General features: G+C 51.3%; 3 protein-coding genes across 3 annotated transcripts in view; 2 read left to right on the top strand and 1 right to left on the bottom strand.

Annotated features, from left to right (window-relative positions):
• The first annotated feature begins 1,026 nt into the window (after positions 1–1,026).
• LOC149271858 (ADP-ribosylation factor 4) lies at positions 1,027–4,545 on the top strand. Its single transcript, XM_089507050.1, has 6 exons — positions 1,027–1,093; positions 3,476–3,556; positions 3,677–3,786; positions 3,873–3,944; positions 4,240–4,365; positions 4,459–4,545. Exons 1-6 carry the CDS (start codon positions 1,027–1,029, stop codon positions 4,543–4,545), a joined length of 543 nt encoding a protein of 180 aa, XP_089363176.1.
• A 1,687-nt stretch (positions 4,546–6,232) lies between these two features.
• Positions 6,233–8,571, bottom strand: LOC149271857 (2',5'-phosphodiesterase 12-like). The gene is made up of 3 exons (XM_089507077.1): positions 7,345–8,571; positions 6,957–7,035; positions 6,233–6,684 (listed from the first exon to the last, which is right to left on the bottom strand). The coding sequence occupies exons 1-3, from the start codon at positions 8,569–8,571 to the stop codon at positions 6,233–6,235; spliced, it is 1,758 nt and encodes a 585-aa protein (XP_089363203.1).
• Positions 8,572–9,743: 1,172 nt separating this feature from the next.
• The window catches only part of LOC149271856 (dynein axonemal heavy chain 12-like), a 31,555-nt gene continuing 26,068 nt past the window's right edge, over positions 9,744–15,230 (top strand). The window contains exons 1-13 of the mRNA XM_089507076.1: positions 9,744–9,752; positions 10,770–10,933; positions 11,388–11,478; positions 11,610–11,636; positions 11,828–12,017; positions 12,406–12,481; positions 13,177–13,335; positions 13,435–13,630; positions 13,820–14,008; positions 14,182–14,338; positions 14,415–14,506; positions 14,673–14,851; positions 14,970–15,105. Coding sequence (XP_089363202.1) covers positions 9,744–9,752; positions 10,770–10,933; positions 11,388–11,478; positions 11,610–11,636; positions 11,828–12,017; positions 12,406–12,481; positions 13,177–13,335; positions 13,435–13,630; positions 13,820–14,008; positions 14,182–14,338; positions 14,415–14,506; positions 14,673–14,851; positions 14,970–15,105 — 1,665 coding nt within the window. The remainder of the gene's footprint in view (positions 9,753–10,769; positions 10,934–11,387; positions 11,479–11,609; positions 11,637–11,827; positions 12,018–12,405; positions 12,482–13,176; positions 13,336–13,434; positions 13,631–13,819; positions 14,009–14,181; positions 14,339–14,414; positions 14,507–14,672; positions 14,852–14,969; positions 15,106–15,230) is intronic.

Genomic DNA, 15,230 nt, shown 5'->3' with positions numbered 1-15,230 from the left:
TCGTAGGATTTGTACGCGAGCGATCGACGCAAAGCTCTAATTTCTTAATGAAAAAAATGTATTTTATTTATCACGCCACTAAACACAACGTTTCTTATAATGAGTTTTTTTAACAGGAATATATTTGCCTTCATCACGCATATGTCTATAATGTATAGATCTGGCCGCGGTCACCGAGTCTGAGCGGCCTCCATGACTGACCTTTTAATAACCAGAACAAAAGCGCGGCGGCGGCTCCGGCCAGACGCCGTATATATAACCTCCGCGTCGCCTGCACTGACCCCGGACCGACCGCTGCGTTTTAAAGATGTATTTTTCTAAACCACAATAAAGACGTTGATTCATAAGTAACGGTGTGAGAGTGGCTCATTCATGGGGGGCTGTGCTAATAGTGGGGACCCTGGCTCTTTTACCCCATGAGGGTACAGGGGGGCAGTTTAGGGTAAAAGGAAGACCTGGCTAAAGAGGTCGTCAGCAGGATTAAATGTGTTGCTTAGCAGCTGTTACCTAGTAACCAATGGAAACCAACTGTGCCACATCACTGCCTCCTGCCCCGCCCTCAGGACACGCCCATCCCTCAAACGATTGGGCTGATCCCTGAAATCGATTCTTTAGTGTTCCAGACACTTGAGACACACTCCGTACAATGCAATAACCAGTCACCTCCTGGCAGCCAGGAGGATTGATTATATAACGAAATCGCACCTATTTTGTCGCTTACAGGCTCCCTGACGCATAAAGTCTTCCGGGTTGGCCTGGAGCGCTAAGCACCAGAGAACGGTGTCCTATAGGTGGTGCCATTTCTTTGGATCCACGTCTCCATATCCCGTTGTGCTCTGGTGTATAGCGCTTGGTCACACAGATGCCCCGCCTGACCGCGCCCGCCCTTCCCCCACCCAACTTCCGGCGCCGATCGGGATGTGGCGCTCGTGACGTCATCGTGTCCGCGTTGGAAGCGTTGCCGGGGCCGAGCGTGACGTGGCAGAGACACGAATATCCGCCGGAGACACAGCGGCACAAGCAGCCATGGGCCTCACCATCTCCTCGCTCTTCTCCCGGCTCTTCGGCAAGAAGCAGATGCGCATCCTGATGGGTGAGGGCAGGGGCAAGAGGAACGTGGCCGGGTGTGAGGGGAAGGGAGTCGGGCCGGGGAGAACCAGGCTGGCGTAAGGGGCAGGGAGCCGGGGCTGTGGACACCGTGCGAGGAACAGAGGATGGGTTTGGTGCCGGGACCCGAGGGGTTTCTATCTAATACCCAACGAAAAAAGGGGTTCCGGGGCACAGACTGTGATACTCGCCCTGTGGACCCGGGGGCCTCTGGGGCACAGACTGGGATACTCGCCCTGTGGCCCCGGGGGACCCCTGGGGCACAGACTGTGATAGTCGCCCGGGGGGCCCCTGGGGCACAGACTGTGATAGTCGCCCGGGGGGCCCCTGGGGCACAGACTGTGATAGTCGCCCGGGGGGGCCCTGGGGCACAGACTGTGATACTTGTATTTTATTTAGCAGACTGTGTTCTGTTTCTAGGGCGCCTGCAGATACCGCGCCGCTGTTACAGAATTATCAGAAATCTGGTATTTTGCATTAAAATGATTTATACACGCAGGGCATGGGGGGGGGGGGTCTACAATCTACATCCCTACTGTTACTGAATATGTAGGAGAGGCTGATAGGCATTAAAGTGTGGCGTTGCCCTGTCTGTCTGTATAGGGGGCACGCCAGGGGGCTCTTTGCTTTTTCTGCCCCCTCCCTTTTTTTCTGGTTTTAACAGATTAGATGGACGCGGCTGCTCTGAGCGTCATTAAGCTGATCGTGCCCCCTGTGCTAGTATCTGATTTTGGGCTGCAGTTGCTTTTGGGGAAGGAATCACCTGCTTTTAAGCAGGTGCAGTAAGGCTTTGCCTGTAGGTTTCCAGTCGCCTGAACGGCACGCTGAGCTCCCCGCATCGCTCAGGCTCTCTGGCCGTTGTGCAATCGTCTTCCGGTTCCGGAGATTCCCCGTTAGGTGGGAGGAGAAAATCTCTGAGATCTGCTTTAAGAACGAGGGGTCTGAGATTTCTTTTGTGCTCCTGGCTGAGACATCGGAGGGCCCAAAGAACCCCGTGTGCTCTGACCCCTTGTGTGCCGGAAGGGGGAGCGTAACACTGGGACACAGGAGGCGCTTGAGGGGTTAAGGCGGTGACAGTTTGCTTTGGTGGCATCCTGGTTTGCGTGTCTCGGGTGACTTGTCACGTTAACCCCTCGGTTGCCAGGCTGCTTGCATTGATGACTCCTAATCCTTAGATCTCCCAGGGAGGGCAGCGGGGAGTTAACTTTACTTTACTGACCGCAATCATTAAATCTGTCATTTATTAGAACAAAGACGCACGCGCCGGGGGGGTCTGTGCTGGATTTGAAACTAGTCCAGCCGGTGAAGCCCCCCCAGTCTGGCAGCGATGCTTTTGCCTGGTGCTGCAGTTCCACTTGTGTGAAAACTCATTTTCTTGATTTGCTGTCAGTCATGAATCTTTCGCAACATATTAACTAATCCCTATTTTTGGGCTACTAAGTAACCATATGTCTTGGGGGGGGGGGGGGAAGCTGCGTAAATTTTTGGGGCTATATAAATACATCATCATAATGATGATAATGAATCCGGGGTCACCCCACTATGAGTGTCGGTAACACTGAATTCCCTCACTCCGTCGGAGACGCACAGAGCGATTTCCCAATAAGAGTCACTTTCCCAGTTCCTTTTTGTACGTTTATTAGTTAGTTGCCCCCGACGGGTCCGTTCCTTTATCCTGAGTGCGCATGTAAAGGGTCATTTTCTATGGGTTTTGGCGGTCGGGGCTCTGGGTATAAACTGCTCCCCATCTAAGCAGTTCGCGTGGAGGGGGACAGTAAGTGGTGAGTGGGGGGGGTACAGTAAGTGGCGAAGATCTGAGTGGTTGGGTTTGGCTCTGTCTTTAATCCTGTGATATTCCCTGTCCTGTGATGAGCGGTTGTTGCCACTTTATGGTTTTGCATCTGCAGAGGTTTAAGAATCCGTATCGCGGGTTCTTTTTATGGCGTCGCAGAATAAAATGTATCTGTAAAGATGAAGAGATCTTGGTACGTCGGCTTGGGGGGCCAGGAGGGAGAAACAAGAGGCCGGCATCTAACACTAGAGGGTCAGAGGCTGAGATGGAATGGAAGGAAGTTTTACTTTACTGAGGGGGTGGGAGATAAGATGATCAGCCTCCCAGCAGAGGTGGTAGAGGGTATTAAATATGCATGGGATAGACATACGGCTCCTGAATCTTAGACAAAACCATTAAACTGATTAAGGTTTGAGTCTTTACAGCAGGAGAAACGGGCGACTAGACGGGGGCCGATCTGCCGGCGGGTTCTGGGTTTCTGTGTCTCTTGAGTAGTAGTTCTTGGTATCTGGCGCTCCTCTCTGCTGCTCTCTCGACTTCTGTTTCTTTAACGTGTTTTATTCTTGTTCTCTTCAGTTGGTTTGGATGCCGCAGGGAAGACGACCATTCTGTACAAGCTGAAGCTGGGAGAGATCGTGACGACCATCCCGACCATCGGTGAGTCCTAATAAACCGAAGAAAAGGTCCGTGGGCTCGGTGCTGAGACCCGACCTCCGCGCCGGCGTCCTACGCGAGACGGGAGATGATTATTATTTCTAATTATTGTTTCTCTTTAAGGTTTTAACGTGGAGACCGTAGAATACAAAAATATCTGCTTCACCGTGTGGGATGTCGGCGGCCAGGACAAAATCCGCCCCCTCTGGAGGCATTATTTCCAGAACACGCAGGTACGTGGGTGTCCGGGAGATATCATAAAACTGTTCGTTATGAGCTGTTGGCATGGTAACGGTTCTAACACTTTCTCCTTCGGTAGGGTCTCATTTTTGTGGTAGACAGCAACGACAGAGAGAGAATCCAAGAAGCCGCAGAGGAGTTACAGAAAATGGTAAGCAGACCGCTGGTTTTAATAACCGGACCTCCGTGGTTCTCCGTAAGGGCCGCTCACAATCTCATCCTTTCCATGGTGACTCCGCTCAGGGGCTTCACTGCCCTCCACATCAGTGAGATACTCGGCACTTCTTTAGTTGGAGGGGTCAGCCGTATTCCGCTTCTGGGAATAAATGACAATAAATGACTTAAATGTTTGCTGGAATAAGAGGTGTTGATGGGGGTCCCGGCTGTATTGACCCCCGGTGTGGGACCGTTGTCACTGATCACGCTGCTGTCTGTCCTTCTGGTAGCTTCAAGAGGATGAGCTCCGGGATGCGGTGCTTCTGGTTTTCGCAAACAAGCAGGATCTGCCCAACGCGATGGCCATCAGCGAGATGACGGACAAACTGACGCTCCAGACTCTGCGCAACCGGACCGTAAGTACCCCGAACCCGGCGTCTGTACGGCAGAGCTTCGCGTGACCCGCTGCCGGTCAGAGCGCCGTTATTTATCACTCTTTGCCCCCGCAGTGGTACGTGCAAGCCACCTGTGCTACTCAAGGGACCGGGCTGTACGAAGGACTCGACTGGCTGTCCAACGAGCTCTCCAAACGTTAACCGGCGCTGCGCTAAGACACCGAGGACACGGCCAACTGGAGAGGGGTCTGAGGCTCGTAACATCCAAACTAGTTTGCATCTTGGTTCTGAAATGGTTTGAGGAACCGGTCTGGGCTGCCCACACTCAAGAAACGTTAACAGATTTTATTTTATTTACCAATTGCTGTTTTTTTCCTCTTTTCGTATTGCCTCGAGCGGTGTGGCTAGGGTTAAACCGAAAACGTAATAAATTCCCTTTTTGTGAATGTGTATTTTGGTTCAACTTGTCCCCTATTTCCTCCCCAAGCTTTACTCGGCTGGACATAATTATTGTGATGCAGTAGAATCCAATGCTTTTTTTTTTTCTGTTCTTTCACCGCTTTCTCGCATTAACCCCCCAATCCCCGAATACAAACCCGGTGTGATTTTTCAAGCTCTCTTGCAAAGTCGGGGCTCGCTTGTTACCCCCACACTTTAGCCGATGTTTTTAAGGTAATCCCTAGGCGGTCGTATCTCGTCATTCCTTCTCATGGTTTGTAGACGCAGCATTCCATTGGTATTTATTTTACAAACTTTCCACACAAAAAAATTAGCCTTAAAGGGTAGGAGTTGCAAGTCTTGCGCTCAAAAATCTAACAGAGAACGCTATTTAATTGGCTTTCTCCGATTAGTTTCTTAGAACCTGATCGTTTCCTTGGTGACCAGAGAAAAATGGCGCTGAGCTGGCCGAGGCGCGGCGCCTGCTTTGCCGCCAGCTGACCTCGCGCTCGCTGCGGCACAGTCCAGGGTCTCGTCTCGTCTCATCGCTTAGCAGATCGTCTCTTTAGGGGGTTTTATGTTGCATGTCGCCGTCGGCTTGGCTGCTCTGCCGTGTACCATAGCTCTGATTTGTTTTTGTTTATTGGTGAACATATCTTCAGAATGCAAGAATTTTTATTTTTTTTGTTAAATTCCTCAAACTGAACAATTGATGTTTTTTTGTTTTTTCCTTCAAAACCCATTAAGATTTATTCCTAATAAAATTCTAAAAATACAACAGCTGTCGTTCTTCACCAGAATAACTCATTACGTTATTGAAGGCCGTGGCAGATTAACGACTTGTAACTTTGTATCTGTCTGGATAAAGCGATCTTTAATGTGACGTTTGCGGCAAGGCTGTCGGCTGCGTCATCTCACCAAACTCGCCATTTGGCCACCGGCTCCCAGTAACCTCCTGGGCTGAGGGAATAGAGGGCTGAGAATGGATAAAACAACCTTCGAGTGGCCTCGTTATCCACAAATGAGCAGTCAAAAGGGTTAAATCTGATTAAAGATAAATATCCCCCACTAGCCAGTACATCAAAGGCTGCAGCAGAGAATGCCTTGGAGGAGGCAAGTTCCCAGTAGGCTCCCAGTTCCTCCCTGTGATGGTGGGCCAAGAGGCTCTGGTCAGGGCCACGTAATTTCTTGGGAGCGCATGTGCGACGGCGGCTGAAAGAACAAAGCTGGACTCATTCATTTCGTTTTTATTATAATCTTTGGACCCGTTTAAAGCTCCGTTGGATGTCCTCAGACACCTACAAGTTCTAAAACAGTTACAACGTTCCTAAAATCACACCTGATATTCACCCAAAAATAATAAAAACAGCAGCTGAGCACTTATGGTTTCCATGGCAACACCTGTGTAAACCCAGTAACGTCATTGGCACTTCGACCAGCGACCCGCAGATCAGGGAATCTGTTTGAGTCTCAGGTCGCAGACGAGCGCGAGGTGGTCCGAGGGGTGGGAGACGCTGGGTAATGCCCGGTGCCGCGTAACCTCTTCATGGGTGGGCAGCGGAATAACTCGCTCCACCTCCACTCTCTGTGCATCGATGAATATATAGTCCAGGCAGCCGTTGAAGTCCACCACGTAATTCGTATACTCGGGTTCCCCGCACGCGCTCTCCAACTTGAGCGGGTGGGACAGCGACATGTTGCAGCGTTCTTCCTCCCCGTTCGAGGTCCAGTCTTCGTGGCTCTCATCGATGGTCCCGTTTTTGACGAAGCTATACATACCCATGGTGGGGGTGCTGTTAAAATCCCCGCAGAAGATGATGGGAATGCCGGGACACAACTCGTACGCCACGCGCCGGATGTGGGCCAGAGCAACGGCTATCTGAACGAGCCGGATATTCCCACCTGAGGAGAAGACAGAGGCTGAAACAGCTACAACCTTATTAAGGGGAGACCACGCAGCTCATGGATCGTTTGCCCCCGGGAGGGACGCAGCGTGGTGCTTGGGTTGGCAAGTGGCAGCTTTTAATACCCAAAGTCCTAGTCTACCCCAGGTGACATAAGGCAAGAACGAGCAGCTACCAGACAAAGTCTCACCCTCCGTCAGTTTAATTGCTCCTCCCTGCCTGTCTGTCTGTCTGTATAATAGGTATTCCCGAGCCTCAGCGTCCACGTACCTTTGGGGTGGAAGTAGAGGTGCGTGTTCGCGACGCATATTTTTTGGGAAGGATCGGACCTCGACTGCAAGACGGAAACCTGAAGAGAAAGAAAGAAGCCATTATAGGGGCAGCCTGACGGCGGCCGGCACCAAGCGCTACCGACTCCAGGACCCCCCCGCAGCTGCCGAGCCACTATGTACCATGAATGAGCTGGGGGTAAAGGATGGTGGCCCCGCATCTCTATGGAAGAAGATGCCACCTAGGCAGGTCTAGCTGGCATCCCAGTGTTGGGCTTGAAAGTGGAGGTTTGGTTATCTGAGACTCGGCATTTGACCAAGAGAAAAGGCGTCCCTGCGGAGCTCCTAGGCACATAGCCCCGCCAAGCGCCCCCCCCGGCCCATCTCACCTGCAGGGCCGTTGACCTCTGCACTACCCTGTCCCTGGCCTCCGGGTACGGTTGGAGCTTGGCCAGCAGCTCCGCATGCAGCGGGTCCTCGAGCAGGGCCTGGCTGAGCCGGATGTCATGTTGGCCGACCAGACTGAATCGGCTGCGGCGGAAGAAAGTGGCCAGACCCTCGCGCTGCCGCTCCTTGCCCCGGTACACGCCGTCCATGCCGCCGGCTGCCAGCGCTGGCCCCAGGCTCTCCTGGTACACGGAGCCGTCCACCTCCTGCAGGCAGATAACGTCAGCCTGGTACCCTGCCAGCTCCCTCCGCAGCAGGCTCTGCCGATAGTCCCGCTCCAGGGCATGCGCAGGGCAGTAAGCAAAGAGCACAGTGCGGCCAGTGGGGCTCTGCGCATACACGTCGGCCAGCACGTTATAGCTGACGGTGCGGAGGACGGGGTCCCGGGTCTGGTGCTGCGTGAACTCGTGCCGCCTCTCGAACGTGCAGCTCCCCGGACCGGCCTCCACCGCACTCCCTGCCTCCAGCTCCCGGCTCGGCCCGAACCGCTGCCCGTCCCCCGGGGTGCAGCGCAGCTTCAGCCGGAGCCCGACATCCGAGGCACTGGGGGTGAAGAGCTGCCCTCGACCGGCCTCCTCCCACCCAGCACCCGCAAGAGGTTCGGGACAGTCACCTGCTTCTACAGGGGCCTGATCCTCGTAGGGATCCGCTGGTGCCTGGGGCTGACCCGGCTCCTCGACCCCGGGCATCCCCAATACTTCACGGTACCAGACGAAGCGGCAGAGCTCGGGCCGGGCGAACTCGAGGCGCACCGCGGGGCAGAGCGGAAAGCCGGCTAACAGGCGGCTGGGCAGCTCCAACTGGAGGCAGCTTGGTGGGTTCCTTTGCACCAAGTAACGGGCCTCCCCCACCTCCAGCACCGCGCCGTCCCGCCACGCCTCGCCGTTCAGGGCCTCATCGGACACGGGCAGGCCGCGGTAGGTGAGGCGGACACAGGGAGGAGGATCTGGCTGCTGCTGTCGCCGGATCTTCTTGCTAGGGGCCCGGGTGGCGCTGGCGGCAATGCGAGCGAGGGCCCGGCCCAGAGGCTCGCTCTGCTCCCGCTGCAGGTGGCGGAGGCTGCCGGCCAACTCCAACGAGATGCTCAGCTTGGGCTCGGAGGGCAGAGCCCGGACCACGGCCCGCTCCATGCCGCCCAACCGGCTCAGCAGCACACGCACCGCACTCATAACGCTGCCGGCCGGCACCTGGGCCTAATGAATGCGGCGGGGGTGGGATCACTGACAGGGCGCAACCATCATGGAGAAGAAAAAAGGGGGTGCACAGGAGCTCTCATAGTTCATGACCGGACTCAACCGTCATAGGGGGCTCACCCCACCAGCCTTCCATCAGCACGCAGTGTCAATATCTGGACTCAATCAATATAAGGGGAGAGATCACCCCTACCAAGCTCCCCACAGCCCAGAGTGTCAGTGACTCCCTGCAGCCAATCACCATGCAGGGTTAGAAACATATTTAAACCGCATGCTCAGTAGCGTTTGTGCACAAGGCTGACACTCCAGTTACACCTGTGATTGTTATTATTATTATTATTATTGTTATTATTATTATTGTTATTAACGGCACATGCAGACACGCAGGCAGAATGTCTAAATGCAGCCTTTGTGTAAAAAAAGTTTGTTACTTTAATTATAAGGGAATAAAATATGTTTCCTATGGGGACAGTTAATTTTATTTGGGCTTCTCTGGATTTGGAAGGGTCAGTCATCCGGCCTCAGCGAATCAGCTACGGAATACGGTCAACAGGGGCACAGAAGCAAAAATACCCCACTTCAAAAATTTGTTCTGTAAATGGACACCGGGGGCAGAGTGGCCTTCTTTCCTCCTCTGATGCCCTTTCTTCCCTCCCCTGTACTCACTTTACTCCCCTGAACCCTCCTCCCCCGATGCCCCTCTCTCCTCCCCTGATGCCCCTCTTTTCTAGGAGGTCAGAATGTTTGCTGGGTATAAGGGTATCGCAGGGTTCTACTGCCCTAAATGCCCCGATAATGTGTATAGAAACAGCAGGAAACGGTATGATATCTCGGCTCCTAACACAGAATAAATAAATAAATAGGGCACACTGACAGTCTGGGTAAAGCCCTTTTTGGCTGTCTCAGTGTTGGGTACGAGGTGGCGCAATACACCCCAAGACTCATAAATGGTGGCTGTTGTATTTAATAACCCCCAGCGGTGGGTGTAACACTTTGTGACGTCACATACATGGGGTTACACACCAGCGGGTAAACCTATACCATGGCGCTGTACAAGAGGAGGACACAATGCACATGTTCAGATTGCGTCTAAAAACCTCAGCATTGTCCAGTATGCTCTGTGGGGGAGAGAGGATTTACAGTCGCTCATGCCTTTGGTAAATAAAGGGTTACATTGCTGTATTTTGGTCACTGAAACGCATGCATCTAAGCAAAGGGTTAACTCATTGCATTTAGGTGACTGTACATGCCTCTGGTAAATAAAGGGTTAACTCTTTGCACTGTGCATGCCTCTGGTAAATATAGGGTTAACCCACTACATTTCTTTGGCTGAGGCAACTAAAGGGTTACTCCGGCTCCCTGCCCTAAGGAGTGCTGAGGGTAGGCGTTTCCTGCACCAACCACGCCCCAATTAACAGTGATTCTGAGGCACTCCCTCTCAACGTCCCACCCCCGTAACCCATGGCAACCGTTTTGTTTCATGGCAGAGAGGGGTCCTGTGATGGTGAGCGCACAGGCTGAGCCCCGAGCCACGAACTGCACCCAGCACAGGGGTAAGACATGGAGCTAAATGCCACTGGCCATGAAATACTGCCCCAGGCAGGGGAGCCCAAGAGCCCACAGGGTAACTTTACTGCAGGTCACCACAAAGGGTTTAACTTAACTGTTTATAACTATATATAAATTAAACTATAGTCCAGACACTGGAAGTTTACCCAAATACCCCTCACAGGGGTATATAGATAATCCCTAGATTCTGCCCCGGTGCCAACATACTGTTCTGTGAGGCCACAAAAAACAAATCAGGGCCACAATACTGGGGGCCGCAACCAGAGTGCCCCGGGCTGGACCCCACTTTACCCCAACTTCAGGTTAATCCCCCTGCGTCATTTCTGCTGCAAATATCATTATCACTGTAATCATTATTATTGCTATCGTTATTGTTATTATTATTGTTATCATCATTGTTATTGTTATTATTATTGTTATCATCATTGTTATTGTTATTATTATTATTTTTAGTGTTGTTGTTTTTGTTGTTATTTTCCTAATGCTTCCCGTCTGCCCTCCTGCGCACCTTCATGTATCTGATGTGTCAGGACGTACCAGCCCCGGCCCCGGCACTCCGGGCTCCTGTGTCTGTTATAACCTGTAACTCCTTTTCTTATTTATAGATGGATTCTAGTAAAACGTCTCAGCTGCCCCCCGGGGAGGGTCTCAATATCCGACTGCCCCCTCTTACCCTACCTGTGACTTCGACAGCCCGGAGCCCGCCCGCTAACAAACTGATGAACTACCGAAGATCTAAAGAACAGCAGAAGATCCTGAATGATATAATGTGAGTGAACCGTGCGGTCAGGGCCCGGGGCCACAGACGCGGGGCACTAATGCTGGGGCCGCAGGGCACTAACGCTGGGGCCACAGACGTGGGGCACTAACGCTGGGGCCACAGACGCGGGGCACTAACGCTGGGGCCACAGACGCGGGGCACTAACGCTGGGGCCACAGACGCAGGGCACTAATGCTGGGGCCGCAGGGCACTAACGCTGGGGCCACAGACGCGGGGCACTAACGATGGGGCCTGGGGGGGTTAACATCGACATTTACACTGCAGAGAGTACCTGCTACTTCCACTTTTATTATTATTATATTATATAGAGCCACCATATTCCACAGCGCTGTACAAAAAAAATTAAATACTTCTTAATAAATAGTTTTGACTGAAAGGGACCGAATTTGCCTGTTTCATGAAAACATTGAGCTGCGAATCTTAATTCCAACCTCTGCCGCAGAATCAAAAAGGCTTTGAAAGCCTACGAGGAAACAATGAAGGAGCAGAAAAAGAGGGTCCCCTCGCCCCCTGAACCACAACTGCCGGCCACCGTAAGTGTCACGCGTGTTACGTGTCCGCTCTTGGCTTCTGATGCTTCAGAAGCTCTGGATACAGAATTGTTTGTGAACCTGGCGGAATTCCGGTTAATAACTTCTTTTCCAATTCTTGTTTCCCCCGCCAGATGAACAGCGAGCAGAGGAGGCGCAGGGTGAGTAAACTTATGAACAGACAAAGTGAAGAAATCCTAAAAAAATCCAAGAACGATCATCCAAAAACTTTAAATCCCATCCCAACTCTAAAAGTCGTTGTTTGAAGCCCCCGCCCACCTTGTATTTTCCGGCTCTGTAGTTTGCATCCCGTTATTTCAGTTGATTCTCGGACGCTTGTCTTCTCCTCCAGATGAATTACTTGTTCATGAAGAGGTGTGTGGAGAGCAACCCCGTGGTGCCCATCCAGCGGCACTGGTTAGACTCCATGCTGTCCCTGGTGCCGGCATCTTTACGTCAGGGCAAGACGCGAGAAAGCCTGGTTACAGAACTACTGGAGGAAGTGTCGCAAGAGTTCGAGAGCAGCATGAAGAAACATCTTGGTGAGAAAACCTCATGTCCTTCAGCGGCTTCTGCCATCAAACGCCACCAGTTGTGGTCCGTATGGTGGGAGATGTGGTCAATGGACGGGATACGGACTCAATGTCCAGCTCAAGGATGGGTTCTCATATGAATAGAGAGCTATAATTCACACGCTGTTCTGTTTGTAGCGTCATGGCGGTGGGAAGAGTTCTATTACGCTGTGGTAGGATTAATTTGTGTTAATGGATCTCACTGGGAAAGATACTGGCCCAACTGTGGTCCTCTTTTTCCACGGACAGAACTTACGGTCCACAAGAACCTTATCAGATATTCATGAGAAGGTGGCATCCTTGGTATAAAATGTTTCTTGTCTCTTGACGTTTCATTGTTTCTGTTTCCCGGCGACAGTGAGAAGTTTTCTAGTGAAGCCGGAAGTGAAAGGACTCGAAGCAGAAGAATCCGGCCCGTTACCCGAGTCCGCACTGTGAGTATCTCGCAGATAATGTTTCATGATGGCAGCACCTTCAGCTCACTAACTGAATACAACCCCCATGATCCTCTGCTGCATTGTGTTGGGAATTGTAGTTTAAGAAGAGCTGGGTTTTTTTGCCAGGGGTCCGTGTTTTGTCCTCCTTTGACTTAACGCATTTCTGTAACAATGAAATTGGGCGATTTCCCATTAGGCCAGTGGATGATGTAGAGATCCCAAGTCTCCCGGAAATTCCAGGAGTCTCCCAGAAATCTTTTTGTTTTTCCCACCTTCTAACACACGCGAGGATATCACTCTTTCTCACTCGCTCTCTCTCAATGTCTCTCTACCTTCTCCACTGACCGCTCTCATGCGGCTATGCTTCTTCTCTTGCCTCTTCTTGTTCTTCTGTCTTCTTTCTTTGTCCGCTTCTCCCCGGTATCAGCTCCATTAAGCAGGGCTCCCGGAGTGCTTCCGCAAAAGGGCAGGGCCTCCGTACACACCCTCTCCCCAGTTGAAGGTCTCCGTGGCTCCGCCTTTTTGCGAGAGTACTCCAAGAGCCCAAAATATGGCTGACGGATCCTCGGAGTAAGAGAAGCGTTTCTGCAAATCTCTTTCTCAGACCCCATTTTCCGAACTTGGGACCTCTGATAATGTTACTTGTTGTTCTCAATATCGTGAAGTTTCTCTTCCTGCTCTCTTAATTCAAGGGGTCTGGATTTCTCACGGCCCTGGCACCAGAGCTTTGTGGCAGCACGGCGTGAAATTAAAACCAACCTGCACATTCTCCATCCCACCCTGAGGACCATACTGGACCTGGGCTACACTACGCTCTCCAAGATGCTGATCGTTGATCTGTCCGAGTACAGGTGATACAGCTCACTTCCGTTATATGAAGCCCCCAACTTATGCCCACCGGCAGGGGAGTTTGCCCATGTCCCATAACACTTCTTTTAATGTTGCTCCAGGGCCAAGGGGTGCGTCGAATGTGAATCGTTAAAAAACAACGTCTCTTTAGCATGCGCGAAGATGGAGGAGAAGCTGCTTAATACCTGGTACCCAAAAGTTATCAACCTTTTCACTAGCAAAGAAGCCCTGCGCGACGTCAGAGCAGACAAAATCGATTCCTTCTACAGCTGCGTCTCCACTCTCATGTCAAATCAGGCAAGTCATATAAATAAAGCCCGTACATAGCGCTCTAATTTATTAAAAACATCACAAAACGTAAACTGCTCCAAAATTCGCTCCGTTACCGGCATAAGACGACGCTTACTCCTACCGACCATAGAGGCTCCGCGTTATAATAGGTCTTTTGTCTGAATTGTGTCTTCTCTGTTTCATCGTCGGGAGCAGCTGAAAGACCTGTTGAAAAGGAGCGTGGAGGCGTTTGTGAGGTTATTTGATCCCCTGGATACAAGATGGCTGCCGCTGTTCAAGATGGAACTGACTTTCGATGACGAGAAAATGGATTTTTATCCAAGTTTCCAAGACCTGGAAGAAGCTGTTTTATTTATTGCGACCCAGATATCAAATACACTACAGGTATAGCAGACGGCTAGCAAATGTATGGATCGAAAACTTTTACACAATTTCATCGTGCCCTTGAATATTTTTGACCTATGCGATCACAGATTTTGCCTTGTTTTAAAGGATTTGTCATTACATATTGATATATTTAAAGGTGTATAAATTTATTTATATCACCTCCGTTTCAGAACGTTCAAAGCGTCCAGTCGTGGTTGGCAGGAGGTACTACGGTCCAAATTATCGAGGCAAAGCTCCCCCACCATATCATCCAATGGGCCTTCACAAAGCTGAAGGAGGCAGTCCGGGAAAACCTGGAAGGGCCCAAGAAGCATTACGAAACCTACGGTAAGATAGAGTTACACCGCTGGGGGTACTCCGAGTGGCCCCCGTCTGGTCTATTAAAGGACATCTTATTTTATAGTTGAAAGCTTCAGCTGGTTGGTGGACGGCACGGCTTCTCAGCAGGTGGATGCTTTTCTTACAGAAGATCACAGCTTTCAGGAATACACAGCAGTGAGTATCCATACCGAGCACTACCCGCCATGCTGTAATTGAGGTTTAGACACGCAGATCTGGGGTAGCTTTGGGTATCCTGAGGTCCCTGGGGCGTTACCTTCGGCCCCGGTATTATAAGCATGCGCAGCTCACTGCCTGGAATCTCTTTACCGTTGTCTCTTAGCGTATAGAGCAGTTCCACAAACTGGCGAAGAACATCGCGAGTCTGCCGGCGCGGGAACATTTCTCCATGGTGCAGCTGGACTGCGACGATCTGAAGAGCGGCTTGTCGGATAAGGCCAAAGGCTTCGCAACTAAGTTACTGGAGAGACTGGTGACAAACCACAGAGAGGAGAACGAGAAGTGAGTCACTTTTAGCAGGCCATGATTTCCATCATACGGAAAATATCTGTGTAAATGACATTGTAATGAAATATTTCCCATGTATTTCACCGCATTAATGCGTCTTATTATATTCCAGAATCTGCAGAGAGTTTGAGATGATTAAAGAACAAGCGCTGAAGGTTCCTATAACCACGGAAGACGTGATAGAGGAGATCATGTTTGTCGAGAAAGTCAAGACGATAGGCCTTGTGGAGCTAAAAGCGCGTATCGCGGTAAGCAGGTTGCGTTTGATGTCATAAGCAGAAGATACAATGTTTATCGTGTAGATTAAACGCACCGGCCATCACTTCTCATCGGGGATCATGAGCTACAATGTTTCGCGGATTCCACCAATATC

This window comes from Sceloporus occidentalis, unplaced genomic scaffold (assembly GCF_023333645.1).
Source record: "Sceloporus occidentalis isolate IW3139 unplaced genomic scaffold, rSceOcc1.0.p SCAF_455, whole genome shotgun sequence".
NCBI lineage: Eukaryota > Metazoa > Chordata > Lepidosauria > Squamata > Phrynosomatidae > Sceloporus > Sceloporus occidentalis.
This window is presented reverse-complemented; position numbering and strand designations above follow the sequence as displayed.